At 40.3% G+C, this 19,004-nt stretch overlaps 2 protein-coding genes across 2 annotated transcripts; both read right to left on the bottom strand.

Moving 5' to 3' along the window:
• Nucleotides 1–3,022: 3,022 nt before the first annotated feature.
• On the bottom strand, nt 3,023–5,564 carry LOC135764768 (membrane-spanning 4-domains subfamily A member 4A-like). The gene is made up of 7 exons (XM_065275444.2): nt 5,405–5,564; nt 5,072–5,214; nt 4,884–4,982; nt 4,529–4,582; nt 4,259–4,414; nt 3,652–3,774; nt 3,023–3,556 (listed from the first exon to the last, which is right to left on the bottom strand). The coding sequence occupies exons 1-7, from the start codon at nt 5,409–5,411 to the stop codon at nt 3,524–3,526; spliced, it is 615 nt and encodes a 204-aa protein (XP_065131516.1). The 5' UTR covers nt 5,412–5,564; the 3' UTR covers nt 3,023–3,523.
• A 4,505-nt stretch (nt 5,565–10,069) lies between these two features.
• LOC141281518 (membrane-spanning 4-domains subfamily A member 4A-like) lies at nt 10,070–11,757 on the bottom strand. The gene is made up of 7 exons (XM_073813371.1): nt 11,751–11,757; nt 11,493–11,608; nt 11,311–11,409; nt 10,973–11,026; nt 10,707–10,856; nt 10,204–10,326; nt 10,070–10,108 (listed from the first exon to the last, which is right to left on the bottom strand). The coding sequence occupies exons 1-7, from the start codon at nt 11,755–11,757 to the stop codon at nt 10,070–10,072; spliced, it is 588 nt and encodes a 195-aa protein (XP_073669472.1).
• Nucleotides 11,758–19,004: the final 7,247 nt, after the last annotated feature.

Here is a 19,004-nt window from a genome sequence, read left to right as displayed (position 1 = left end):
AGAGTACGCTTTGTGTTTTTACCTGTTGCAGTCCCGTAGAGGACATGCTGTGCTAGGCCAAGCGCTAGCAGTTTGTGTGCCCCAATTGGGTTCTGCTGCTGGTAAGCGTGGAATTGGGGAGAGGATCAGTTAATCAGGTCCCCGAACTGGCGAAATCAGCTGCGGTTCTGTAAGGGCACTCCAACCTGCTGTACAATCTGTTTGCGGGGTTTTAATATATAAAGGTAGTGTTCTACCAATGGGTAGTTGGCTGCAAAGCAGGCTGTCTACCTAGAGGGTTTCGACGCAGCTCCTGTGGCGTTTTGCATGATGCCTCTGGGCACGCAGTGGCTGGGCACCATCTGGTTATCAGAATTAAGGGAGTGAAGTGGACACCTCGCTCTCTTATAGTGTCCTGTTAGGGATTATGTTCCTGAAACTACCCTAAACGCTGTTAGACAAATGTGGTTACAATCAGCCTTCTACTCTGGTTCTACGTGAGCTATGCCCGGTCTTGGCTTTATATGTTTATCTGAGTGCTCTAACCCCAACACGGCAGTCTGAGCAGCTCTTTGTGCCACAGTGGCAGTGCTGGGGCAGCCTATTTGTAAGCAGAGGATATTGTGTCGGATGCAGACGCATTTGCTTGGGCTTTCCGAGCTCACTCTGTGAGTTACTTCCGCCCCACCTAGCAGTCAGCTGCTGGGTTGAGTGCTGTGGGAGGGCGACACGTCTGTATGAAGAAGGAGCAGACCCAGTCCTATCAAAGTCAACCACTATTAACCTAAAGGTGTTCTGTTATAAAACATTGTTAAATATTATTTAAGTGCTGCAGTTAAAAATAAACCCATTCATTGATTTGTATATGTTATGGTAGACCGAGGGAGATGTCAATATGATGTTCTTTGTAACACACAACACAAACTGGCACTTCATCCGATCAATGCAATACAGTGGAATACTCTAGTAAGGTGGCGGGGCTCAAAAAAATAATTTACTGTTTATTTTAAAGTGCTGCAGCACAGCACATTGTTAGAAACATATTAAGAAAATATTAACGTACGGTGCAAATTTTACATAATGATTTCATTGTAGGCTAGAAGAAGGTGCATTTGTCTTTCTGTGGACTGAATAAAGTCTATGCTTATAGATTGGGTTTTCTTTTTCTCTTTGTACTGTTTTACAACAGAGCTCGATGCCATGTTTTTATTCTTGAAGTAATCTTTTTACTGTGTTGATGAGATTAACTGTGTTGGACTGGACTGCTGCCTTGAACTTGAAAATGCATCATGTGTGCGGCACGTCTCTTTCTACCCAACAATATTGTGCGTGCACAGAGCTAAATGAGTTCATGTTCGCGTCTTTTAGGTTTACAGACAAATACAAATAACATGTCTCAAAATAGATGTCTTAGTGAGTATCATAGTAAACAATTGATTATCTTAAACATTTTATTGCATTCTAGGCCTTTTGAAGTCTCTGTCATTAAAGTTAACTAAATAAGAAAACAGCTAACTATAACTTTGTAACAAAGATAAATCTGAATATATCCTAGGCTCAATTACTTTTTTGCCAAAAGTGTTAAGGTGTATCATGGAGTTATATTATACAAAAGTTACTACAGTTAACATGAGATTGTTTGTTTAATTAACAGACAGAAAGTCAGATGTGAGAAATAGAAAAGTAAAAAATTCAGCCATTATTTTTACAGCAATCCATGCAGTCTGCAGTAGCCTATAGAAATAGTTATCTAATGTGGGATATAATATGAAGTAAGCAGTCATGAGATTTATTTATGCTTTTTGCACATCGATTTCTTTCATGGACTATGGAACCCATAATGTAGCCTTGGTCACCCCCTGGCAACCCCATTTATTTCTATCTCTGCCACTCTTTGTATATAGACCTAACCATACATACATACATACATACATACATACATACATACATAACGAGACTGGACGGTGACTGAGAGTGATTGTGAGTCTTTTATAGGGAAGGCAGGTGATTGTCAACAGGTGATGCAGATCGTTGAGGGAAAGTGAGTGAAGAACCTATAAGGTTCCCTACAGGAAGTTATGCAGGGCCTAGGAGAGGTTCAGGAGCAATCTTTTACTGGAACCTGGGATATATCAAGGGTCTCATTTATAAAGCGTGCGTATGTACAAAACGGGGCTGAAAACGTGTGTACGCCAGTTCCCACGCTAAGTTTGTGATCTATTAAAAACAAACTTTATGGGATAATGGGCTTGCACGGTGGGATCTGAGGATAATTAATGTATGCACACTTACAGGTGATCTGTGATTTATAAAGGGAACATTGCTTTGTTTTATAAGTCTTAATATTTTTTGGTGTACGCTTTTTTTGACTTTTGGGACGCACATAAACTTTTAGTACGGATCCTACGCACAGTTTCATAAATGAGACCCCTGATCTCTCTAGAAAACCAATATAGGTGTAGGAAAACCGGGTGAGATTTTATTAATTTTACCTTTAACGGCAATTATTGAAATTTGTTGTGTATATGGGCAGATAATTCAAATCAGATTTAATATATAGTAATGTATCATGTCAGTAGCTATTATTTAAAGGTATTGCGGAGGATTTTCTTTTTCCGGGTGGATCATCAAGACTATTGGTCCTCCTAGTTGTCAATCAGGAGTGTTGCGCAATTGCATTTTTTTAAAAAGTGGAGAAGGCGGTTCTTTTCTAAAATTCGAGATAATCCTCCGCTACACCTTTAATATCTTTTTCATATTTATGTTTTACAGAAGAAAAGGAATTTTTCAGTGGCATCACAAAGAACTTTAGTGTGACAATTTCCCCAAAAGAGATCCGAACCTTTTTCATTTATTTTAAATAGAAAGTCTTGCAAGCAGCCTATTGTTATCTTCTGTAAAGAGTCTTTTCAAACATTTATTAAAATTTCAAAACAATTATTGAAGATAATGTTAAGCTGTATGGACTCCAGCTATTTTTTTAAAGAACCACTTTGTGGCGTTTGCTCACTTAAGAAAATCAAATACACTGTGACATCAGAAGTTGTGATTTTTTTCCCAAATTTAATGCATTTCACTTTCATTTGTCATGATACAGGGTTCATATGCTGCAGGAATTTTGCCTTCAGATTGGCAAGGAACATGATATGGTAAAACCTACATAAACAATAAAAACAATCCATTCTAATCTACATAAAAAGGTAAAAAAAATTATACGTTTAAAACCATCTTATTTGAGTATTCACAGTGAATTATAGTATAATCTGTTAAAAGATTTAATAGTTCTCTAAAACAGCTTTAGATATTAAATCATATTGTGCAATTCTGTTGACATTTCAAAAATGCTCTGCACATCAAGACAAACTTTAACATGCTATTTTAGATTAGTGTCTTAAAATGTGTTAAATATGCTATTAGTATATCTATCTATAGGTGTAATACTGTAATACAAATATGATCAGTTCATTACTATTGTTAGGGAAATAAGATCATAATGTGATTAATGTGATAAAGACTCTTTGTAGATATATACTTCCTTTCTATCTTAAGCTCTGGGTGGCTTCATAACGATGACAGGCTGAAAGAAAACAGAAAAGGTCTACAGTCACAAACTCTGAATCCTATTTTGCATCATTTGAACTTTAGTTTGCTATACGGTCCTGCATTGCTTACCACATGAGACCTGGGCGAGCAGCACTGAATAACCTTGCAGCAATATGCCGCTAGAGTAACAGAGAGGGCAATCTGAACCGCTTCCATGAGATTATCTATTGAACCCATTTGACTAAATCCAGCCTGTAGAAAAAAAACAAAATTTCTCAGAGTAAAATGTCCACACTTTAAGCCATAAACCACATGAACATATTGTATTATACCAAATACACAAAGTAATGTTGTTTTTTTAACAATAAAATAGGTGCACTTTAATATTTAATTAAGAAAGTATTTGTTATTTTCATTTTTACAAATTTTTTTGTGTTATGCTATTTGACACATTATGTGTCTTTTGTGTTCAAATAAAACAAGTTGTGTTAAAAGTAACACAAAATGTGTTGTTCCAATAATAACACAGAGATGTGTTTTTTCTGGGACAGCACATTTAGTCTGTTGTCCCAAAACTAACACTGATTGTGTTGTCTTTAACACATCCGTTCTAGGGCACTGCAATGAGTCAGTATAGTTGTTTCAAAGTATCTTACATTTTTTTTTACTTTAATGGTTTATCTTCTGTACAGTAAGGATGGAAATATATCCCTTTAAAAAGTTTAAGCTAGCTTACCAGTAAAGATTTACATATTGGTAGTTCATAGCGCGACTCATTGTAAGGGAAATAGCAGGCTGAACCTGCAGCGTTCATATGATGATCAAATGAGATGATGAGAATGAATCCATATATCAGACACGTGACTATCTGCATTCCCAAACAAGCCTTGAGCTGTTAAAGACACATACAAATAAATGCTTATTTCTCTCTTCAATTAAATTACAGTACAACAAGAATACATCTTGTACAATGTTACTGCAAACATGGGAGCTTTTCCAAACTTACTGTTGGTAAGTGAAGATTCTGTGCAGCTATTGCCAGACTACCAGCTATTATGCCCTGTTCAAGGAGAAAATAAGGCAGAATTATTAAACATTTTCCTATTGGAACACTGCATCCAAACGCAAACGTTGATAATAAATCAACATGCATATTTACACATGAAATATCGCAAATAATAACTAAACTATCCGAGTAAAATAACTTTACTGTACTGTAGTTTATGTTTTGGAATCTTAATTTTACCTTTTACAATTTAAAATGTAAAAACACATTTACTAAACCAGATAATTATAGGGCAATATGTAGCCTAAATATTTCTTTAAACTAATTAGGCTACAACATTACAACAGACACTTACGACACAGGAGCAACCTATTTCGACACTTGTTCCAATCCAGTGTGAAAAACGAGCAATTTTGGAAGTTAAGAAGAGGACGGTCAGCATTATCTGTGTAGCCTGTTTAAGAAAATAACGACATGGTGATTCCTCAGCAGTATTTAATAATATTATATTGTATTTTACAAAGATGTCAAATTCAAATATACCCCTAAAATCTTGGGCTCTGCTTCTAGGAATTTCTTATTTTGATTGGGGTTCCTCTGGAAAGTAACTTCCAGTAAGTCGCTCGGGCCAGGGTTCCCCTCTGCCGTAGCAGAAGCGTCCGAAGACCCAGCTGTCTCGATTTCGCCTGTTGATATATGACATGAAAATAAGATTCGTTAATCTTGCGAAACGAATATAGATGTCTTCGTATAGGCCTAATCGTGTTTTGGATAAAAATTAAAAGAAAGTGGGTTAGAGCATAAGGCGAAGAAGAAGACAACAAAAATGTGACAAGAATGAGTAGCAGATAAAATTTAGCTACTAAAGTTACTTACTTAACATTTTCTTCTAGTTTATACTGATCGTAAATATATCCGTTATAATCTCGATGATATAATGGCAAGAAATCCTGAAAAGGTTTATGTGCAGTTTTCCTAAAAAAAAATCACCGTAGCAGAGTCCGCTCGAGAGTCTGTTGTGCAGTTTTGAAAAAGTTTCCGCCCATTTCACATCTGGAGTCTCGAGGCTCATTCAGTCATTCCATTGTGTAGCCCACTGATTCTCAAACTGGGGTCAAGGGGGCCCCAGTTTTATGACATTTTATAAAATACTAATTAATTTATCGTAAATTCTGTGTAATTACACCTCAGAAAATAAGGCTATATCCAACAGCACTCAATTCCAAAATTAAATATTTTTGTTTAATTAGAATGTTACGTTTTATAATGTTTTTTCATATTTTTTTCTTTGGGGGGCCACGAATGGATGCATCGTACACAAGGGGTCCGCATACCTGAAAAGTTTGAGAACCACTGATGTAGCATACTGTCGTTTTGCAGCACTTTTCACCGTGGCAGATTTCAACCCATTATAATTAATAATAAACAAGTAGCCTAATTTTGATAATTTCTGGGCGGGTGGGGTTTAATATTTCTCTTTAAAGTCTCATTAAAGCTAAAATACTTTAACACATTGCATTTCAACAAGATTTAATTATGGATGTAGACAAAGTCTAAAATCAAACATTTCATATTCGCTGCAAAGTTTATCTCGAAAACCCACAGAGGGCGCCCCAACCAAAAAGATACTGTTGGCATGTTCGTACGTCGCCGAAATAACCAACGGCCGAGTGACATCACAGTAGCGCGAGAGGCATTCGAAATCACTCCTCTGTATGATTTCTCAAATCGCTCTCGCGGTACTTTGAAGTCATCCACCGTTCGGTTCTTGTTGCGCCGCATGAGCTTTGTAGCTTAGCCTCGGAAAACACACTTGTTGGATTGATTATTAGTTTACACATCCATTCATCCGATAGCTAATCTTTGCGACTTGGATAAAAAACTCAACAAATATAACAAATTATACTAAGTTCCCCAGGGCCGAGGTTTTATAAACTATAACTGCAGACCGCAGATATCCAAATGGGGGCGTAGACTTCGAAGTAGGAGGTGTGTGTGGGGGGGTGTTCTTCAGAAACAGTTTTTTCAACTGCTCTTTGGTGGAGGGGATGTGTTGCTCAACTTTCTCTCAAACATGTGTTGTGACCGGAAGCGTTTTGAACCATATCAGTTTATCATATTTAGCCCTAGGCTATACTAAAATGAAAAAAGTTTCATTTTGATTTCATGGGGACTAAGATAAACTTAAAAAACATCTAAGTGAACTTAGCTGTTATATTTCAAGAAACCATTTACTTCAATGCACTAAAAAACGACTTTATTTTTACCTGGGATGTTCACCATACTGTGCTTCTCTGTCGGGCCTACACAATACTGTAGGCTTGACAAGGTTCACGCCAGCATCTACTCCAACTGGGTCGAAATTCATCTTGGTCTCATTTGACCAAGGAATGTTCTCCCAATGTTCATCAGGCTTTCCAATTTCTTGTTTTTCAAAGAATCTGACATTATGCAATGTCTTTACACTATTTGAAATATTGCAGAAAATTGATAAGTGACTTACAGAGCATTCAAGGTACATTTTATTGGCATGTTCTCTGGAGATCAAACCCATGGCCCACTGCCCTATCAGTATCAGGAACATTTTGGTTAGTTTTATTTCAATTATTAATTCTAGATTTTCTGATCTACTGAACATGTTTGATGTGTAATTCAAATATACATTTCTATGGCAATGATTTTTTAGTTCTACTTAATCAAATTTTATATATAAGCAAAAGGTATTTTTTTATTTAAAATGGTAATTTCATGAAGGTAGGCCAATTCTGCCCTACAAATGCAAAATACTTTAACTCTCTATAGTGAGGTGTAGCAAGTTCAGATATTTTTCCTTTGTAAGGCAGAACAGCACTAAGCTGTATGTTTTTATGAAAATAAAACGAGCAAAGAAAAGTGCAACTGTAGAAGGTTTTTTAGATGATCCACCATGTTCATCAGTACTTGAGTAACATCAACTTAAGATTCACAAAACATTAACATTTTCATAAACTGGTAATGTTGGTAGTACATCTGAGAGTGATTGTGTTGGTAGTACAAGTGAGTTTTTGCAGGTTTTTAAAGGAGCATTTCACCCGTTGAAACATTAATCTTTATTGAAAGTGTGTCATATTTGTAGTCGAAATGTAACATACATTTACAATTTGTCCTAGGAATTAGGGACATGTAGTGTTGTGATAATTTTACAAAGGCAAAACAATGTGTATGTAGTCATATGGCAGGGGATTTACCTCCAGACTTGATAGGTCATATTCCATAAATTCAATAGACCATTTTTAATGTGGCATTCTGGAAAAGGAAAACCCAAAGAAAATCACTATAAAATTCTTTTGAAAAAATACAATTCCGAAAAAGTGGCTCATATATGATGTTTCATACACTGCAATATAATGTAAACATGTAGTTTCTGTGCCTTATCCTTAAAGAGAGGTTTCGTAACGTGTTGTATAATATCAAGGTAATTTACCCTGCCTGTACATTTAGCCAAGGTTCTGCACAAAAATTAAAAAGCACTAAAAGCTAGGGGAACCATTTTTTGTGCTATATAGCACCTATAAAGCACCTATGATGAACCATCCGGGGTGATATAGCACCACTATAGCACCAGATATGGTTCTAAATAGCACAATATGGTTCTACACAGGTGCTATACAGGTGGTATATTTAATCGAATGCAACTTAAAATCTTTCAAGGTACAATATAAAATCTACTGGAAGCTAAAGATATTTGATTGAAACGTAAAGATTATGTCGTGTTTGTTTTATTTTGAGGTGAAGAGCTGAAGTCGAAGATGAACTTTGACTGTATTCTATTGAGGATCACACATCTATATGAAGGAGAAGACCCAGTCCTATCAAGGCCAACCACTATTAACCTAAAGGTGTTTGGTTATAAAACATTGTTAAATATTATTTAGGTGTTGCAGTTAAAAGTAAATCCATTCATTGATTTGTCTACAGGAAATTATGCAGGGCATAGGGGAGGTGACAGAGGTTCAGGAGCGTTCTCTTACATCTAAAAACAATTCAAATCAAATTTAGATAATAATTTATGTGAATTTTCATAAAAATTCGATATTTTCAGACAAGAAAATGGTGTAGTTGAAGAATTTACAGTTTTTTATTTTAATTTTCAGATTTATGCTGGATTTATTGATATTTATTTTTTGACAAATGGAAAAAAATTTTTTTTGCATTTCCCATTCACTTTCAATTGGGGTCATACTGACCCCAAGGGACAGATTAATGATTTTTTTTTACATACCTTTAGAACAACCGAATCAAGCCCAGATTTTTGTGTATGTAAAGATAGATTATTTAGGAAAAGTCACAAAGTTTTATATCTCTGAGATGAAGGGAACCTTTTTTTTAACCAATGAAATGTCGTTTGGGGTCATATAGACCTCAAGGACCGTTTGAGGGTTAATATATCATGATGTAAATTATCAGTAGCTATTATTTAATATCTTTTTCATGTTTGTTTTACAGAAGTAGAATTATTCAGTGGCCTCACAAACAAATTTAGTGTGACTATTTCCCCAACAGAGATCTGAACTTTTTTCTTGCAAGCAGCCTATTGTTATCTTCTGTGAAGAGTCTTTTCAAACATGATTTTTAAAAATGTCAATAATTACTACTTAAGATTTTAATCTCATTTTATGTTAAATTGCTTTATTTCTTATGAAATTATTGAAGATTATGTTAAGCATTCATTTGTCAAGATACATAAATACAATTTTGCCTTCAGATTGGCAAGGAACATGAAACATAAACAATAATACATAAACAATACATTCTAATCTACATAAAATGGTTAAAAAAAATTAGTTATTTGACTATTCACACTGTCCTTGAATATATAATCTGTTAAAGATAATTTTTGAAAGATTTAATAGTTCTCTAAAAAAATTGCTTTAGATATTAAATCATAGTGCGCATTTCTGTTGACATTTCAAAAATGCTCTACACATCAAGACAAACTTTAACATGCTATTTTGGATTAGTGTCTTAAAATGTTTTAAATATGTTATTAGTATATTTGTCTAGCTGTAATAACAATATGATTGTCACACAGTGGAATGGGAAGCAGACAGGAGGTAAGATAAATATAGTTTATTGAATGTACACAGCGGGTGAATAAGAAATGGTGAGTAAACGGTAATAGTTCTCTTAGCTTTATAATAACAGAGTCTCTCTTTGTGAATGGCAGATAAAGATCCTAGGAGGGGACAATCAGAGGAAGACGACGACAGGATGAAGATCACAGGTTAGTCCTTAGGTAAGTAACACGGGTGAATCTGAGAATCAAACATAGACGAGACCAGACAGAGAATGGGAGAGTGCGGGTTATAAAGGGATTGAGATGATGGTGCACAGGTGAGGAGGATCAATACTCAGGTGAGAGTAAACAAGAGGGAGGAGTGAATGATGAAGATGATGGTGCCAGTGATGGAGTCCTGACAATGATCAGGTCATTACTATTGTTAGGGACGGACGGAAGATCATAATGTCGTTCACATAAACACTCTTTGTATATACTTCCTTTCAATCTGAAGCTCTGGGTGGCTTCATAACGATGACAGGCTGAAAGACAACAGAAAAGGTCTACAATCACAAACTCTGAATCCTATTTTGCATCATTTGAACTTTAGTTTGCTATACGATCCTGCATTGCTTACCTCATGAGACCTGGGCGAGCAGCACTGAATAACCTTGCAGCAATATGCAGCTAGTGTAACAGAGAGGGCAATCTGAACCGCTTCCGTGAGATTATCTATTGAAACCATTTGACCAAATCCAATCTGTGGAAAAAATCAAACAACATTTTCCAGTGAAAATAGCATTATATATTTTCATATTTAATTAAGAAAGGATGTGTTAATTTTTTTTACACATTTTTGTGTTATGCTATTTAACACATCAAATAAAACACAAGTTGTGTTAAAAGTAACACAAAATGTTATAATCCAATAATAACACAGATATGTGTTTATTCTGGGACAAAGCATTTAGTGATTAAAACTGATTGTGTTGTTTTTCACACATCCATTCTAAGAATGTAAAGGGCACCTCAATGAGTCAGTATAGTTGTTTTAAATTACCTTTCATTTTTTTACTTTTAAACTGTAATTGTTCAGCGAGGGTGGATATGTATCCCTTTAAAAAGTTTAAGCTTGCTTACCAATAAAGATTTACATAATGGTAGTTCATTCTTCTCCAAGGTGTACCAGCAGGCTGTATATGCAGGGTTTGATTGATGATCAAATGAGATGATGAGAATGAATCCATATGTCAAACACGTGACTATCTGCATTCCAAAACAAGCCTTGAGCTGTTAAAGACACATACAAATAAATGCATATTTCCCTTTTTCCAGTTAAATTTCAGTATACAAGAATACATTTTGTATAATGTTACTGTACACAGTGGGAGCTTTTCCAAACTTACTGTTGGTAAGTGGAGATTCTGTGCAGCTATTGCCAGACTACCAGCTATTATGCCCTGTTTAATGAGGAAATAAGGCTGAATTATGAAACATTTTCCAACATTTTCCCAAATGTTGATAATCAGTCAACATGCATAACATGAAATATCGCAAATAATAACTAAACTATCCGAGTAAAATAACTTTACTGTGCTGTAGTTTATGTTATGAAATCTTAATCCTACCTTTTACAATTTATAATGAAAAGAACACATTTACTAAACCAGATAATAATAGGGCAATATGAAGTCTAAATATTTCTTTAAACTAATTAGGCTACAACATTACAACAGACACTTACAACACAGGAGCAAACTATTTCGACACTTGTTCCTATCCAGTCTGAAAAATAAGCCATTTTGGAAGTAATGAGGAGGACGGTCAGCATTATCTCTGTAGCCTGTTTAAGAAAATAACGACATGGTGCAGCAGTATTTAATAATATTATATAGTATTCTACAATGATGTCGAATTCATATATACCCCTAAAATCTTGGGCTCTGCTTCTAGGAATTTCTTATTTTGATTGGGGTTCTTCTGGAAAGTAATTTCCAGTAGGTCGCTCGGGCCAGGGTTCCCCTCTGCCGTAGCAGAATCGCCTGTTAATATAAATAAGATTCGTTTATCAATCTTACGAAATTAATATGTTTTCGTATCATCGTTGTTTGGATAATAATTCAAATAAATTGCTGGGTAAGAGAAGAAGAAGAGAACAAAAATGTGACAGTGGCAGATACTTACTTAACATTTTCTTCTAGTTTATACTGATCGTAAATATATCCGTTATAATCTCGATTATATAATGGCAAGAAATCCTGAAAAGGTTTATGTGCAGTTTTCCTAAAAAATCACCGTAGCAGAGTCCGCTCGAGAGTCTGTTGTGGAGTTTTGAAAAAGTTTCTGCCCACTTCACATCTGGAGTCTCGAGGCTCATTCAGTCATTCCATATAGCTTAGTGGTTCTCAAACTGGGGTCAGGGGGCCCCCAGTTTTATGACATTTTATAAAATACATTCATTTATCATAAGTTCTGTGTAATTACACCTCAGAAAGGCTACCAACAAACATCACTACATTGTATAATTAAACATTTTTGTTTAATTAGAATTTAAAATTTTAGAATGTTTCGTCATATTTTTTTGGGGGGGGGGGCACGCACAAGGGGTCCGCATTCCGGAAAAGTTTGAGGATCACTGTTGTGGCCTACTGTTGTTTTTGCGCACTTTTCACCGTGGAACATCAGATGTCAACCCGTTGTAATTAATATTGAACAATGTAATATTGATCATTTCTGGGCGGGGGATGGAAGGGGTTGAATATTTCTCTTTAAAGTCTCATTAAAGCTAAAATACTTTAACACATTGCATTATACAACATTTCAACAAGATTTAAATATAGATATAGACCACGTCTAAAAGCAAAGATTTTATATTCGTTGGAAAGTTTATCTCGAAAACCTACAGAGGGCGCCCCAACCAAAAGATCCTGTAGTACAGCGCTAAAATAACCGACGGGCGGATGACATCACAGTACCGCGAGAGTAATTCGAAATCACTCCTCCCTATGATTTCTCAAATTGCTCTCGCGGTACTTTGATGACATCCACCTATTGGTTCTTGTTGCGCCGCATAAAGTCGAGCAGACTCGGAGCCTGCAGCTACAGACCCCCGCCCAGAGACCCGAATTCTCAGAGACCTCGTTTTTCGAGACAGCGTGACAAGAAACGTGAGTATCATCAATTTTATTAAGCGAATCATACTCATTTGAATTGTTTTTTATTCAAACTACTTTAGCCCATCGATACAATAGTACATTTAATATTTTTAAAGATAGATTGTAACAAAATTTGAGCAGATAATATATGTTTTTCGCCTTTGCCCCCCGAAAATATTTATAGCTAAATACGTTAGCTTTAACCTTAGACAAGCCATTGTAAAAATTCGATTACAATTAGTTGACATTAAAGTAGACCAATTAAATACATTAAGGGGCGGTTTCGGGATTAACTAAAATAAATACAAGAGCTGCCCAAACTGAAAGCAACTTGCACTTACATGTCTTAAAATACATCAGTGGCTATTGCTTGGCCTCAAAATGTACACAAGTAGCCTAATGTTTTTAATAAGGCATGTTTGATCAAACTAGTTATATTTTCTAATTAAACTAAGGCCTACCCTGCTGAAAAAACAGCATACCAGCAAGACCAGCATATGTTGTGTTTTGGTGCTGGTTTGCTAGTGAACACCAGCTAAACCAGCATCAGCATCAGCACCAGCTAAACCAGCACCAAACCAGCATTAGCACCAGCTAAACCAGCACCAAACCAGCATTAGCACCGGCATCCCATGCTGGTCATACCAGCAAGACCAGCATATGTTGTGTTTTGGTGCTGATATGCTGGTGACCACCAGCTAAAGCAGCATAGACCAGCATAATTCCCATTCTGGTTTGATGCTGTTTTTTTTCAGCAGGGTAGTGACTAGTAGTCCTGTCTTAAACTAATCCCTGTTCGGGAAAAGACCCCAAAGTGTGTTAATATCAAAGAATGTCACCATTAATTGTTTAATCAGATTTACCGTTTGACCTTTTTTAATTACCTTTTCTCCTAAAACTATAAATGTATTTAATTAATGCAGGAGTAATTATTTTACTTTATATAATTTATGTGGACTACTTAAATGAGTTCTTAAAAAAGTAAGTATTAAAATGAATCAATATCAATTTAACTGTGATATAAATTTGTTGCCAGCTATTTATACAATTATACAGCTCATACAATTGACTAAAAATCAAATGTACTATGCCTACACTATTTATTAACCAGCCTATTGTCATGATTTCGGTTTTATTGGCTGCTTTGTCTTTGTTTCACTTGTGTTTTGTTTTTGTTTTGACAGCTCCACACGTGCGCGCCTTCCACCTGGTGATCTCATTATCTCTGACTCTTCTCACCGGTCGTCCCACACCTGATCCTTGTTATTGCCCAATCCGGTTTGATTTAAATTCCCCTCGTTTCCTTTGTTCTTTGCAAGTTCGTCTTTGTATGTACCTGCCCGCTAGCTTGTCTAGTTCTAGTCCTGTCGTGTCTTAGTATCTGTCTCCAATTATAGATTTTGGATTACTCACCGCTGCTCTTTGCTGCCTTTACCCCTTTAGATTCCCCGCCCCGCTGTCAGTCTCTCCCGAGTGGTGTGTCTACCGTCAAGCCTCTGTGTACACTCTGTCTGTGGATTCTCAGAGCGCCTGTCTACATCTAGCGCTGTCCAGCCGCAGTGCGCTCTCGGGCGCGTAATTCTGCGTAAGACTCGGACTGCCGCTGTGCGCTGTCCAGCACAGACTCTGCTGAAGACTCTGACCGCCTCTCTCTCTCTCTGTGCCCCGCCAGGATTTCAACTTAGAGGATTCCGGATGTGCGAGTGGACGTTCTACGGATGTACTGTGTTTCCCACTTAGAGCCTTTCCCGAGAAGGATTCTGTTGAGCCTGTCTCTCCTGTGTTGTCTCCTCGCATACATCATCACGAACACAGAGTCTCTTCTTATATACATATTGACTTTCACAGAGTGTCTTCTTATATACATATTGACTTTCACAGAGTGTCTTCTATTATACATTATCACTGAGTGTCATCTCCTAAACATCTCTTGCATCTAATAAACACCTCTGCGCTGGGATCCTTGTGTTTGTCGTTCCTAACAGGACGAACTTGCCAGTTATGGATCCCGCGGAGGTTGACTCGCTCCGGAAGGCACTTACTCAGCAAGGCTCATGGTTAGGCCAACACTCGGCCCGTCTCACCACCACTTCACAAGAGGTCGAGGATTTATCCACATGCATGTCCGACCTTTCCTCCCATCTTGACCAGGTTCAGCAGAACACCTCGCAAACCAGTCAGCAGTTAGAGACGGAGCCTCATGCCTCAGCCCCACCACCGTATGATGGCAATCCAGCCTCCTGTCGAGCGTTTCTTTCACAATGCTCCCTGGTATTTGCCCTCCAGCCACGCCGCTATTCCTCTGAGCGCACCCGAGTGGCGTACGTAATCACCTTTCTGGTTGGCAGGGCACGTGACTGGGCTACGGCCGTGTGGGATGCCCGTGATCCTTGTTGCCGGTCCTTCGACGAATTCCACGAAGAGATGGAGAAGCTCTTCGACCGCTCAGTGCGCAGGGACGCCGCCGCGGCTCGGTTGGCTCACTTGGTTCAGGGAAGACACACAGTCACCGAGTACGCCATAGAGTTCAAGACCTTAGCGGCTGCCTGCCACTGGAATGAAGCGGCTCTTCGAGCGCAGTTCGTTGAGGGGCTGTCTGATGCTCTCCAGGACGAGATCGCGGTCCATGATCTTTCTCCCTCTCTAGAGGCCATAATTGATTTAGCTCTACGGGTCGAGGCCCAGAGGCTACTTCGTAATCAGCGCCGCTCTCTCCGCCAGCGGGTCTTCATGGACGAGCCCACTGTGTCGTCCTCTTCCTCGATCTCACCACCCATCGAGCCTGAGCCTATGCAACTGGGGCGCATGCGCCTGTCACAGAGAGAGAGAGAGAGGCGGCTGCAGAATGCCCTCTGCCTCTACTGCGGGAAACCCGGACATTTTGCTAGGACCTGCCCGTTAAAAGCCGCTGCCCACCAGTGAGTCCGGGAGTCCTGGTGGGCGCCACTTCTAAACTCTCCCCTGTTTCCAGCACCCAGCTCCCCATCATGCTGTCCTTCGCTGGGCGTGATCATCCGTCCACCGCCCTTCTCAACTCTGGTGCGGAGGGCAACTTCATTGATGAAGCTCTGGCTCGCTCCTGGGATCTCCCGGCTGTCCCTCTCCAATCCCCTTTGGATGTCTGGTCCCTTAAGGGGCAGCAGATGGGGCGGATCACACATTGCACTCCCCCCGTGAGTCTCTCTGTGTCTGGTAATCATCGTGAGGAGATTGTGTTGCATATTCTTCATGCTTCTCTGTCTCCCATTATTTTAGGGCATGGTTGGCTAGCGCAACACAATCCTCACGTTGATTGGCAGCATAGTGTTATTTTGTCTTGGTCTCAGTCTTGTCATGTGTCTTGTCTTGGTTCTGCTGTTTCTGGTTCTGTTCTCTCTCTTCCTCAGGTTCCGGCGGTCGATTTGACCGGAGTCCCGGCGGAGTATGCGGATATCGCTCAGGTGTTTAGTAAAGCCCAGGCCACCTCCCTTCCTCCTCACCGGCCATATGATTGTGCTATTGATCTCCTCCCCGGCACTTCTCCGCCTAAGGGTAGACTTTATTCGTTATCGGGTCCTGAGAGAGAGGCTATGGACCAGTATATTAATGATGCCCTGCATGCCGGTCTCATCCGTCCCTCCACCTCGCCCGCAGGGGCGGGGTTTTTCTTTGTTGGCAAGAAGGACGGCTCCCTGCGCCCTTGTATTGATTATAGGGGTTTAAATGACATTACTGTTAAGAATAGGTACCCCCTTCCTTTAATGTCTACTGCGTTTGAGCTCCTGCAGGGGGCGCAGTTCTTTACTAAGCTAGATTTACGCAACGCCTATCATCTGGTGCGAATAAGAGAGGGAGATGAATGGAAGACAGCCTTTAACACCCCTACCGGACACTTTGAGTACTGCGTTCTGCCGTTCGGCCTTTGTAACGCCCCCTCTGTCTTCCAGGCTCTGGTCAATGATGTGCTGAGAGACATGATTAACAAGTTTGTCTTTGTGTACATAGATGATATCCTCATCTTTTCTCTTAATTCCATCGTAAGTCAGTTTCGTTCCTGGGTTTTGTTGTTGCCCCCGGTGAGATCCGTCCCGACCCAGCCAAGATCAAAGCGGTGGCCGAATGGCCAGTCCCCGACTCCCATAAGGATTTATTATGATTTCTGGGTTTCGCCAATTTTTACCGGTGGTTTATCGGAAATTATGGTCAGATTGCTCAACCTCTTACTGCTCTCACTTCCACTAAGGAGAGGTTTGTCTGGAATTCCAGTGCTCAGGAGGCCTTTGATAATTTAAAGTCCCGGTTTATCTCTGCTCCTGTTCTCTCTATTCCAGATCCGGCTGCTCAATTTATTGTGGAGGTGGATGCTTCAGATGTCGGGGTAGGCGCCGTTTTGTCTCAGCGGTCTGCTAAGGATGGCAAGGTGCATCCCTGTGCCTTTTTCTCCCATCGGTTAAACCCAGCAGAGCGAAATTATGACATAGGCAACCGGGAGCTGTGGCGGTCAGACTGGCTTTGGGTGAGTGGCGTCACTGGTTAGAGGGGACCTCGGAGCCCTTCCTGGACTGGACGGATCATAAGAATCTCGAATACATCCGTTCAGCCAGGAGGTTATCTTCTCGTCAGGCTCGTTGGGCGCTCTTCTTTGACAGATTTAACTTCACCCTCTCGTACCGGCCCGGTTCCAAGAATACTAAGCCCGATGCTCTCTCTCGTTTGTTCGAAAGCCCCGGTTCCGCTGGGGACAAAACCATCCTCCCGGAGGGGCGGGTGGTGGGTGCCCTGCGCTGGGGAATAGAACAACGGGTGAGACGGGCCGGCCGGGAGGGGGAAGTGCCAGAGGGGTGCCCAGCGGGTCGATTGTGGGTTCCGAATGCGCTTCGCTCCGAGGTCATCCGGTGGGGTCACGAGTCAAAGTTTGTTTGCCATCCGGGGGTTCGGAGAACGTTGGCTACCGTACGTCAGCGTTTTTGGTGGCCCTCTATGGGTCCCGATGTCAGACAGTTTGTGTTAGCCTGTCAGGTTTGTGCCCGTAATAAGGCCTCTCATCAAGCCCCTATTGGTCTGCTTAAACCGTTACCCATTCCCTCTCGTCCTTGGTCACATATAGCAATCGATTTTGTAACCAATTTGCCTAGTTCTAAGGAAAACACTGTTGTTTTGACCATTGTCGACCGCTTCTCCAAGGCGGCTCACTTTGTCCCTTTGCCCAAATTACCCACTGCTAAGGAAACTGCCCAGGTTTTGATCGAACACGTCTTTCGCTTACATGGTCTGCCCACAGACGTTGTTTCAGATAGGGGTCCTCAGTTTATTTCACGTTTCTGGCAGGAATTTTGTAGACAAATAGGCTCCACAGCTAGCTTGTCTTCTGGGTATCATCCTCAGACCAACGGGCAATGTGAACGGGCTAACCAAGATTTAGGTAGAGCTCTCCGCTGTCTGACATCGCAATATCCGAGCTCCTGGTGCCAACAGCTACCCTGGGTCGAATACGCCCATAATTCTCTCCCCGTGTCTTCCTTGAATATGTCCCCTTTTGAGGCGTCCATGGGGTTTCAGCCTCCTTTATTCCCGTCCCAAGAACCTGATGCGGTGGTCCCGTCTGCGCTGGCCTTCGTCCGTCGTTGCAAACGCACCTGGAGGAAAGCTAGATTTACATTACGTCAGGTTTCCAGACGAACCAAAGCCGCGGCCGACCGTCACCGTAGACCTCCGCCCCGTTTTATCTGTGGGCAGAAAGTATGGCTTTCGTCCAAGGATTTACCTCTCCGTGAGCCCTCTCGCAAGCTGGCTCCACGATTCCTTGGGCCATACAGCATAGTGAAGGTTATTAATCCCGTGACGGTACGGCTCAGATTGCCCCCAGCACTCGGTCGGGTTCACCCGGTTTTCCATGTTTCCAAGCTGAAACCGGTTCTTTTTTCCAACCTTAACCCTGTTCCCTCTGCCCCCGCCCCTCCCACCCCTCAGCTCGTAGATGGTGCTCCCGTTTATTCGGTTAAGTCCCTTCTAGATGTGCGTCGCCGGGGTAGGGGATTTCAATACCTCGTAGACTGGGAGGGCTATGGTCCGGAGGAGAGGTGTTGGGTACCGGGCTACCGGCCCGGGACATTCTGGACCCTGGGCTGATAGAGGATCTCCGCCGGCGACGGGGTGTGCCTCCTCATGGACCGCCCGGTGGCGGTCGTGGGGTGGGAGTCCTGTCATGATTTCGGTTTTATTGGCTGCTTTGTCTTTGTTTCACTTGTGTTGTGTTTTTGTTTTGACAGCTCCACACGTGCGCGCCTTCCACCTGGTGATCTCA

The sequence above is a fragment of the Paramisgurnus dabryanus genome, chromosome 2, assembly GCF_030506205.2.
Source record: "Paramisgurnus dabryanus chromosome 2, PD_genome_1.1, whole genome shotgun sequence".
Lineage (NCBI taxonomy): Eukaryota > Metazoa > Chordata > Actinopteri > Cypriniformes > Cobitidae > Paramisgurnus > Paramisgurnus dabryanus.
This window is presented reverse-complemented; position numbering and strand designations above follow the sequence as displayed.

Bases quoted from the DNA above. Each gene is read 5' to 3' on its own strand.
- LOC135764768 (XM_065275444.2), bottom strand. The intron at 4,415-4,528 runs GTAAGTTTGGAA...TGTCTTTAACAG, and splicing joins AGAATCTTCACTTACCAACA to CTCAAGGCTTGTTTGGGAAT. The intron at 3,557-3,651 runs GTAAGCAATGCA...GTTTTCTTTCAG, and splicing joins GCTCGCCCAGGTCTCATGTG to CCTGTCATCGTTATGAAGCC.
- LOC141281518 (XM_073813371.1), bottom strand. The intron at 11,027-11,310 runs GTAAGTGTCTGT...CTCATTAAACAG, and splicing joins AAATAGTTTGCTCCTGTGTT to GGCATAATAGCTGGTAGTCT. The intron at 10,327-10,706 runs GTAAGCAAGCTT...TTTTTTCCACAG, and splicing joins CATTATGTAAATCTTTATTG to ATTGGATTTGGTCAAATGGT.